General features: G+C 39.5%; 1 protein-coding gene across 1 annotated transcript; it reads right to left on the reverse strand.

The window, feature by feature from the left end:
• Positions 1 to 1424: 1424 nt before the first annotated feature.
• Positions 1425 to 1796, reverse strand: LOC149152214 (uncharacterized). The gene has a single exon (XM_089443416.1). It carries the CDS (start codon positions 1794 to 1796, stop codon positions 1425 to 1427), a length of 372 nt encoding a protein of 123 aa, XP_089299542.1.
• Positions 1797 to 11142: the final 9346 nt, after the last annotated feature.

Consider the following 11142-nt stretch of genomic DNA (forward strand, 5'->3'; position numbering starts at 1 on the left):
ATTTCAGTGTTATTCCTCATTCGGTGACTCTCGAAAATTTTTGGAACAAAAATACACGAAGTTTAAACTTATCTTGTGTTTTGAAAAGGTCAACCCGCCTTATGTGAATATGTCATTACTCCGTTTTTCTTTTAACTAGTTTTCATTACCACCTTATATGAATTTGTCATTACTCTGTTTGTTTTGGAACCAATTCTCATTTTGTAAAATTTTATTTAGTTCACCTACAACCATCCCAACTGTATAATGTGGTTTTGATTTTAAAATTTTATGGACTTTATAGCATTCTTTTGTTTTACCGAAAATGTAAATTTTGATTAAAATTTGAATTGTTTGAATTTTATTAAAGATATCAAAAGTTTCATGGCCCCAAATCGGTTTTCCCATTTGGAGTGTCATGAGGGACAGGCTAAACATTCATACTTAAATTTTTTTCTTCATGTTTTCTGGACTATGCCTACAAACATAATTTTCATATTTCTTTATTACATTTATGTGTAGAAATATCATAACTTACAGTAGTAACAACAATGTGCAAAGAAACCAACACGAGATAGACAAATTTTATAACTTCATTTATAAAAATCTATTTTTCATAATTTGCAATTTCACAAGGAGCCTGGTTCATTGAACTCAACCTCGACCCATTTATACAATGAACTGGAAGACCTACCCAACATGTACCAGCCTGCACGGTATGTCGTGCCTACACCACCCATTGGTTGCAATCCTTGTCATGTCACCTCACCCATGACATTGGATGTTATAATTGTTCCTTGCAACCACTCTTAGCACCCTTTCATGCCAAACCACTCCATCGAATGCTACCACCATGCCTCCACTGCACAGGTCTGTGATCTGCCCACCCTACAACCACCACCCAACCTGTCGAACTCCATTGTGCAATAATCAGTTCACCTGCCCTGAAATCTTATACCCAAAACTCTCTCTATTGTTCTATTTTCTTTTTCGAACTCCAACCTTCGCACTATGAACTGTGTTTTTTGTTCAATGATCCTTCTCCTCCACTCAGCCAACTCCATATATACGTTGCCTCTATGCTGGAAATATTAAGGGTCATTTTGCTTCAGGAATCAACCCACCAAACCGACCTGCCATCTAAGAAAGCTAAACCCCTATGTGATCACACAATCACCCCTCACACATGGGTTTCCCGGTCCCGCCGATTCACCTTTCGTTTATGTGCACCCATGTTTGGCATCTGACTCACCCTAGGTTGGTGATGTTGAATCAAGGCCTTGACATCCTCCCTCATGATGAGTGATTTCCATCCTCGGCAATCCTATCGATCACATCAACTCATCATCAAACTCAACAATCTCATTCTTCCATCTCCATAGTGAATCCTTGGTTTCCCAGCCACTATCCTACGGTGTTTCCTTCCATCATATGAATAATTCCCTTCATTCACCATGGCCAACACTTGTAGTCCTAAGATCTAAGATCTTATCCAAAATCAAGCGTGGCCTGTCCATAATCATTGCTTTTCCTATTGGTGGTGCTTTCCTCTCAGGATGATGTGCATCAATTCTACATCTCTTAAGCTGACTCATATGGAACACAGGATGTTTCGAACACATGTCATTCAGAAGCTCCAACTCATAAGAAACTTCCCCAACTCGCTTCTTCACTTGGAATGGTCCTTCATACTTCCTTGTCAAATATCTCGCAGCTCCTTTTGGTGGTTGACACTGATCTCCATTGATCCTCAAAAGAACAATATCCCCAACATCGAAGTGTGCATATCTTCTATCCTTATCTTCCCATTTCTTCATTCTCCTCAAAACATCATGCAAGTGCACCTGTATTAAATACAAAGACTCCTCCCATGCTGTAAAAAATTTCTTTGCATGTGGACTCCTCAAAAATCCTCTCGGTAGCAGAGTTTGTGGAGAAAATGGCACCTACCCATTGACCAACTCAAATGGACTATACCCAGTTACAGAACTCTTCTAATTATTGTAGCTAAATTGAGCCACATCCAAAAGTTCAGGCCAATTATTTTGATCATCCCTCACATAATGTCTCAAGTAGTCCTTGAGTAGCACATTAATCCATTCAGTCTACCGATATGTCTACCAATGGTAACTGGAACTTTGTAGCAATTCTATCTTGGCCAACTTGAACAAAGTGGTCCAAGATCTTCCTGTAAATCTTGATCATACACAATACTCAATCGAATTCCCCAATACCTCACAACGTTCTTGAAGAATAGCACAACAGTCTTTTCAGCCCCACATGGTCTCTTCATTTGAATGATGATCACATACTTAGAGAAACGATCAACGATGACCATAACTCTCTTATACCGATGCACCTGTGGTAACTGAGTGATGAAGACCATCAAAACACTCATCCATGGTCTCTCTGGAATCGGTAAAGGCTACAACAATCCTCCCTGTCTCTGGTTATCCAATTCGTCCTATTGAAAAATTATGCATGTATGTGCATACTCCTCTACATCCTCCCTCATCTTCTCCCAAAAGTACCCTCTCTCCAACAATGCCAAAGAACGAATTTTCCCTTTATGGCCATCCCATGGATAATTATGGCACTCATTTAAGAGATACCTCCTAAGTCCATATGACTTTGGAATGTAAAGTCGGTTCCCATAGAACAAGAGTCCATCTCATAGGAAAATCTTCTGAGTCTTCCCCTCCTTCACCTGCTTCATAATGTTCTTCGCCTAAATATTGGTCTCCACACTAGCTCAAAGTATGTTCTGCATCTCATCAGTCATTTGTACTCGACTCCTACTGCCCTAAGCCTGGTCCACTCCCTCCTTAAGTGCACCTAATTGCCCCTTCCTACTGAGGGCATCTGCAACTGCATTAAGTGTCACTATTCTATATTGAATAGTCATGTCGAATTTTAACATGAAGTCCTGCCAACGAGCTAGCTTCACTGACAACTCCGGTTGGGATGCAAAATAACCAGTGACAACATTGTCAGCCTTGATAATAAAATGTTTCCCAATCAAGTAATGCCTCCATACCTGTAAACGACGGATGATTGCATTCATCACCTTCTCATGAATTGGATACCATCGCTCGCTATCCTACAACTTCTGACTCTCATATGCTACCAGATGCCCATCTTGCAAGCGTACTCCACCTATTACAAAATCTAAAGCATCAGTGTTCACCTCAAATGGTCTCTCGAAGTCAAGTAGGCTTAGTATCGATGTTGTAACCATCTTCTTCTTCAAATATTCAAATGATGCTTGACACTTCTCCATCTAATTCCATCGCTTGTCCTTCTTCAGAAGGTATGTTAGTAGTGTAGTCACCTTGGATTACCCCTCTACAAACTTCCACTGGTAGTTGGTAATTCCCAAGAACACACTCATATCATGGAAATTCTTCAGTTCGGCCCAATCCTCAATCACCTTTATCCTTCTCAGCTCCATTTGTATGTGACCTTGGCCCACAATGTGTCCAAGGAATGGAATCTCAGTCTGGGAAAACATACACTTTGAATTCTTGAAGGACAATTGATTCTTCTTCAGTGCCTTATATACCAAATCGAAGTGCTTCTTATGATCCTCCATGTTATCATTGAATATCACGATGTCTTCGAAGTATACTACCACGAACAAATCCAAATATGGACACAAAACATCATTCATCAAAGTAAAAAATGTAGCACGAGTAGTGTACAACCTGAATGGCATGACAAGGAACTCAAAACTACCATACCTCATCATGATCGTAGTCTTCTTCTCATCCCCCTCTGCGATCCGCACCTGATAATATCCATGCTTCAAGTCTAGCTTGGAAAACACTCACGCTTTCGCAAGCTTGTCAAAGAAATTTGCAGTAAGTGGCAAAGGATACCTGTTATTTATCATTTTCTTATTAAGAGCATGATAATCATAGCATATCCTCAACTCGTTTGTGTATTTCTTCATTTAGAACAATATTGGAGCACCATATGGGGACCTTCAAGGTTGTATGAAACCTACATCAGCCAATCCTTCAACTATCATTTCAACTCCTCTATCTTTGGTCCTAACAAATGGTAAGGAGATTTTTCTAAAGGTTTCTTCCCTGGCTCTAGCTCAATGTTATCATCCACTGCACGTCTCAGTGGACATAAATTCGGAAACTCATCAGGCATGAAATCCGCATATTTTATCAATACATCAGAAACATCGACTAGAATAGGCATCCCCACTCCATCATCATCCTCAACCTTGTTGATTACTATCACATATGCCTCCACATATAAATTATGTATCACCCTAGTCATACTTAGTGCAGACACATGTTGCACCTTCACTTTCCTTCTCTGCTCATGAGTAGGTAAAGTCCAAGTCCGTGCATCTCCGATCAACATAATCTTGTCGCAAAAGGGGACAACAATTGCCTTGCTTCCCTTCAGATAATCCTACCCCAATATCATGTCAAAGTCATTCATCTCCATCACCATGAAGTCCAAACAGCCTTGCAAATCTGAAATTTGAACTATAAATTCATCTATGAATCCTGACACTTTAGCCTTCAAGTTCACTACCTTGATCTCCACATTGGTTGGAAAAATCTGCATCCCAACTTCCTTTGCTAGCCCCATCTTCACAAAGTTATGTGTGGGACCTATGTCCACCAAGGCTTGGATGGTTATTCCATGAATCTCCAAGTCAAGAAACCCCAAGCTATGCAACCAATTTTTCTTCATCACCAAGACTTCAGCCTCCATACGCTTCTGGTTCTAAAATATTTTGTTGTATTGGCTCTAATACCATATGTCACGGCCCCAAATCAGTTTTATCATTTAGAGTGTCATGTGGCACTAGCTAAACATTTATACTTAGTTTTTTTCTTCATGTTTTCTTGACTATGCCTACAAACATCATCTTCGTCTTTCTTTATTATAGTTATGTGCAGAAATATCATAACTTATAGCAGTAACAACAATGTGCAAAGAAACCAACATGAGATAGACAAATTTTATAACTTCATTTATAAAATTATGTTTTTCAAAATTTACAATATTATAGGGGAGGTGTGTTCATTGATCTCGGGATCTACTCATTTATACAATGAATCGACAGACCTGCCAACCATGTCCCAGCCTCCACACTATGTCATGCCTACACCACCCATCAGTCATAATCATTCTCGTGTCACCTCACCCATGACACTTTCAGTTGTAACTTTCCATTGCAACCACTCTTAGCACCCTATTGTGCCAACCCGCTACACTGAATTCTACCACCATGCCCACTGCTACATAGGTTTTTGGTTCACCCGCCCTACGGCCACCACCCAGCCTGCTGAACTCCGCAGCACTATAAACCAATTCACTCACCTTGTGCACTCATACACAAACTTCCATATGTGGTTCTGTGTTCTTTTCCGAACTCCAAACTTCGCACTACAAACTGTGTTGGTTGTTTGATGATCCTTCTCCTCCACTCGATCAACTTTGTATATATGTTACCTCTGTGTTGGAAATATAAAGGGTCATGTTTCTTGGGGCGTCGGTCGACCAAGCCTAACTGCCCTCCAAGAAAGACACACTCTTATGTGATGCATCGATCCAATGTCAATTTCATCCTCCAAATAATATACATCGGTCACCACACCTCTCTCAACACTCAGTCGCCTTTCGGTTCATCACACTTTGGTTTTATGTGCGTTGGGTGTCCACCCCCATCATACATCACCAATTTATTCACCAAGTTGCTCGTGTTGGGTATCTTGATCACCCTGGGTCATGCCTACCTATCGCACAATTTCTTGTCACACATGGGTCACTTGATCTTGCTCAATTCACATTTTCGGTTATGTGTGCCCTTGTTGGGTGCCCGACTCACCGAGGGTGGTGATGACAACTCAAGGTCTTGACAAAAAGTATAATTAAACATAGTTTGCTTAAATGAAATTCATGTTAGATTATGAAATAAAGCCAAAATATTATATGGTATATTATAATTATGTTTTATAATGTCATATTTTAAAAATTGGTACTAAGGAAAATACGTGTATTTTAATCTAGATGTATAAATGAGTCTAGTAATTTCAGGTACATCTAAAAGTACAACCAAATGTATGATAATTTAAGGTGGAAAGGAGTTGAGAACGTTGACTTTTCAATATTATATAAACATGTTTTTAAGAGGAAATACTTACTGTCATAAAGAAAAACTTAAATTAAGAGGCAATTTACTATATTTATACAAAATTTTATTATATAACAATTTGTTTTGAAAGAGATAATTTTGGGTGACAAGAGTGTGTGAACTAGTAAATGCAAGGAGCCTGAATGGAATGTTTATTTCATTTTAAGGAAGTCAATACCTATGAGGTCCGACATTGACCCTATTTAATGTGCCTCGGAGATTTGGAAAATGTGAATGGTAGAGTCTTGCACACATGAAATCAACAACCCCAAGTGAAAGTATTGATGTAAAAGTGGACAATGATGCAAACACATGAATGATTGCAATAGTATTCTAATGCATTTTTGAATAGTCATAATCAAGGATGGGGCATTGGGGTGAATTTTTTTTATCTAGTGGTTGGAGCATACCAATGCATTTGGTGTAACATATTGATCCCAACAATGCAAATGGTTTGAAAAATGGAGCTCCTGAGCTACAAAACGGTCATAAGGAAAATTGATGAAAAGGGATACAAAAAGGGTATCTCCACAATTCCATGTAATATTTACTTGCAAATGAGGTGGTAGAGAGATTTGAATGGATCTCTTGATCATATTGAGCTATCAGATTACATTCCAAATATGAGATTCAAATGAAATAGGAGCTAGGTGAGTAGTCATGACCCAACCTTGTCAATTTTTAGCACCAAGGTAAGAAATAAAGACCCTAGGAGTATCATAAAATCCCTTTTATTGAGGGGTCCCACATATTGACATAGGTGACCAGATGGCATTTAAGTGCTTTGTGTGAGTTTTAGTGGACTTGTTACTCAGATATATTTATGGTTTAGTGGTGACCAAACACATGGAGCTTCTTGTAGTTGAGTGATGACTAGCCATGTAGATATGGGCACAACTAGATTATGAATATTTTCATTGAAATCACATGAATAGATTGTGCACAACTACATGGAGATCCACACAAATGAACTGTGGATAGCCATGGAGATCCACTAAGAGGTTCCCCCTTATGCCTTTTATTAGGAGAAATACTAGCATGATATTGGTGTTGTGTAGGATAGCCAACATTTCAGTGCATTGGCAAGAGTGTGACTTCAAGGATATCATCGATATGGTGGTGAGGGAACCTAGTTCATTTATGGATTTAATCCAATGGAAGATATGGAAGTTTTTTTTAGTGTACATTGATCTAATTGTATGAGGAGTTGTTGGACCTCCTGGAGGGTTTATAGAGGTCCCATCAAGGGTGATTTAAAGACTATGGTTAAATAGTCAATATATATGTAAAGGATGATGTCTATTTTCTAACTAAATTGTAGCCACAGAGGTAGGATGTTCAAGTGTATCCCATTCAAAATTGGTTAATTCTCTAGGCCTGAGATTATAGATATCATAGGGATTAAAATGTTATGAAGGGAGGGGCCATTCATATTGATGGTATTTGGGATGTCAATATTTAGGTGCTAGTGGCCCTTGTACTGTGGGTGTATGAGAGCATGGATCTACATTAGATCATAGCAGCCTAGATGAGGGTCTTGGAGGATACCTTTCATGGATGCCCCTTTTCCATGAGGAATTTAGAGAGTTCCAATTTTTTGGACTAGCTAACCCACTATGCAAATATGGAGATGGAAGATTTTACAATTGATTCATTACTATGTAGTTTCTTTATTTAATGGATGGTGTCATTGAGGCCATAAATTTAGTTGGAGGTGACCCCTCCCATGTGGTAAAGAATGAGGTGATGGATATGGTTGATTGTTGGGGAGGGTGGATGGCTTATGGGTAGGTTGTGGACATTGGCCATGCATATATGGTAGTGTTCTATGCCCCAAATAATCCTATCATATCTATATGTCAACATGGATTACTCGCACAACCTCTATGTTCTACTGCCTCAAGGAAAAGCTTGGGGAGAGATTGGAATTTATATGCATTAGTTCCAATTATTTTAATATGATTATATGATGGTGACATAAAACTAACATTTACCTTGTTTGTGTTTGTAGATGTGGGGACACGGGGGAGGGAGGTTCCCATCATATGGACAATTATGGAGGGGAGAGTGTGTGCATAATGTCTTCTAGTGATTGGTCCGGTGAGACCAAGAATTGGAAAGATCAAGCAGGAGAATACCACTACAGCAAGGTCATCATGTTGATGAGGATGGGACTTCTCATGAACCCAAAATAGTGGTGGGAGAGACTGCATGAGATTGAGATATAGGAGGAAGTGGTTGAGTTTTGGCACAAGTTGTAGACCTTAGATAGTGGCTAGAAGTGGTTACCTAAGGATCCCTTGAGAAGGGTTGAAATACTCTAAGGGGGGATGTGGTGGAGGTTGTGTTACCCTAGAGAAATAGTGGTAATCAACATTAATATGAGTGATAGTGGAAGTAGAAACAACTATGTCAATAATAGTGCCACAGGGAGAAGCCCTAGGGAGACATGATAGGGAGGTCCCTCTTACCAGATGTTGGGACAGGGTCCCCTGCAGTTAATTTTGGGGTAGAAAGCCCAAGTTTTTGTGATGTAAAGTGTAAAGTCTCCATAATTTATAGTCATGGAGTGTGTATATAGTAAGTGTCATAAAGGGATTTTCCCTTCTTTTATGTAAGTTGTGTCAGCTTGTATAGACCTACCCATGGTCCATAGACCATGGGATTTTATAAAAAGGAGAGTCTGAGAGAGTCTAAGAAATAGTAACGAAGAGATCAATGGATGTAATGAGTCATTAGAGTTGAAGATCGAAGAGTCTTAGAGTATAAGAGAGGCTCTGCACCAGTGTGCGCAGAGGCCTAGAGTGAATTTTGCAGTTGTGTGCGGGGACCCCTTCAGCTGAGTGCACAGGGTAGTCTTGAGTCTGTAAGCAAATCTGAAGCATCAATAAAGAGATTATTCTGGAAATATTTGTGTTTGCCTTTTTAATTTTGTTATTAATGAATTCATTTATGTTATGATGAATATTGGTTTTATGATTTAATACTGTATTGATGTGCAATTCTGCATGGTTCACATTGGTATATGAACACGAGTAATAATATCTGTGTACGTGAAGAATATCTTAGTGCATGCTAAAGATAATAGACACTTAAGTTGATCTGGGTAATAAAAAAATTAGGAGTGATTATAGAGGCACGTAAGTGGTTGATTCACCTATTTAGGGTCTTCAAAAGACAGTCGTAGACCTTCGTAAAACCCTAGAAGCTAATAAGAGGGAGTAATATCTATAAGCCTCAAGGGCTTAACAATATGCACGAAGGAATGTTTAGGGCATAAAATGACTTCATAACCATATCTAGTGCAGAAACATGGTTCCAACATCCCCCCATACTACTTCGGGTGAGACTTTAGTCCACGTTCTGAAGATTGATGTCGAAAGGGCTAGTAGTGTAGGGATTTGTTCGGCAAACTTAACTCTAAACCTAGGTCGGGACCCACTAAACCAACAAACGGTTATGTTGTGGGGACCAAGATCTACATAAACAGATGTGTGATGTCACATCACTGGAATCCAACTAAGAAGGAAATTGAAGATTGGTTGTATGGAAAGATCCACGAATTCCCAGCGCAAGAAAACAGAAATCCGTAGTTGACAAAAGAACAGTGGTTGGACAGGTATTTGTACACAAAGATACATGAAATTTCCTTTTGTTCCTTCCCAGTTGAGTTATATGAGTGGATCGATAAATTGGCAGATGACTAGGGAAGGTGGAGGTTCGACGATTTAATAGTGTGGACTTCAGAATTAGTGCAAAAATTGGAAGCCTCTTAAGATAAGATCACTCACACCATCAATCATTGTCTTGATCCTATCCTTGGAGTGTTTGTGATGGAATTCACGGTCGATACATTGGTCAACTACAGTGAAGCAAAGTGATGCTTCTTTAGTGGAATGCACGGTAATTATTTACGATCGTTGAATACTTGGATTAAAATTTTGTTGTGTGAAAAGCGAGTTATGCAACTACCTTAATGTTTGGAACTATGCATAGTGGAAAGTTATTTAGGGATAGAAGGGAAACGGGACCTGAATATAGCCCGCTAACTGAGCTTCCTTTGAGTGATGATGAAGAAGCAGCATAGGCTTCTTCGTAGAGTGTTATCCAGTTAATAAGGCGAGGGTTCCCACGAATACCCTATCCACCCACACCACCATCTTCACCTCCACCACATACACCTTCACCCACACCGTCACCACCTCCACCACCGTTCAATATGGAAAATATAGTGAGGTTGCCCATTTTCAAGGGCTTGGGAAATAAGGACTTGGAACAATTTTGGTTTGTCTAAAAGGTTGTGTGGCAAGCCCAAAACATTACAAATGATTAGATAAAGAAAGAAACATTGGTTACCGCTCTACAGCAATGCGTGTTGATGTGGTACATTAAGTAATGCATTGATAACCTGACGACTGTGTTGGGAGATATTCAGACTGTGCTAAATAACGAATCTAGTAGGCCAAATCTGAAGCACAATCAATCATTAGATTCAGGGAAATCATGATGAAGCTTGGCGAGACACCGTGGGAACTGGATCAGAGATTGAATTGAAAGATTCATGAAGCTAACATGAATCTTATAGATGGGAAGCACCATGAATGGTTTTTTGCTTCTCTCTTGCCTCATCTAAGGGTTTCTTAATCACATCAAAATATTGGGACCCAGGCAGAAGCCCTAGAGATTGCGATTAGATTGTACGAGACACCAATTGAAGATGCTACATTGGGAGTTCAGCAAATTCATGTTGAGTTGCAGAACCTTTGCCTAGAATTCCAAAGTATGAAGAAGGATAGAGCAGCTCAGCCAGAGGTGCGCGAAGAAGTTTGGTTTTTGAAATGTAAGATTCAAGGGCATGATAAAGATCATTTCCCTGTCTTCACGAATTATGTTGTAGGAGGTGGGTCGATCCCTCTAAGGCTGGAATCTCAAATAGGGCCAAGTACAGGGCCTGTGTTGTGGTGTGTTATCTGTTAGGTAGCTGGAAAACATGCGAC

Source organism: Pinus tabuliformis, chromosome 9 (assembly GCF_031772625.1).
Source record: "Pinus tabuliformis cultivar Carrire ecotype Pingquan chromosome 9, CPIR1, whole genome shotgun sequence".
In the NCBI taxonomy this organism is placed as follows: Eukaryota; Viridiplantae; Streptophyta; class Pinopsida; order Pinales; family Pinaceae; genus Pinus; species Pinus tabuliformis.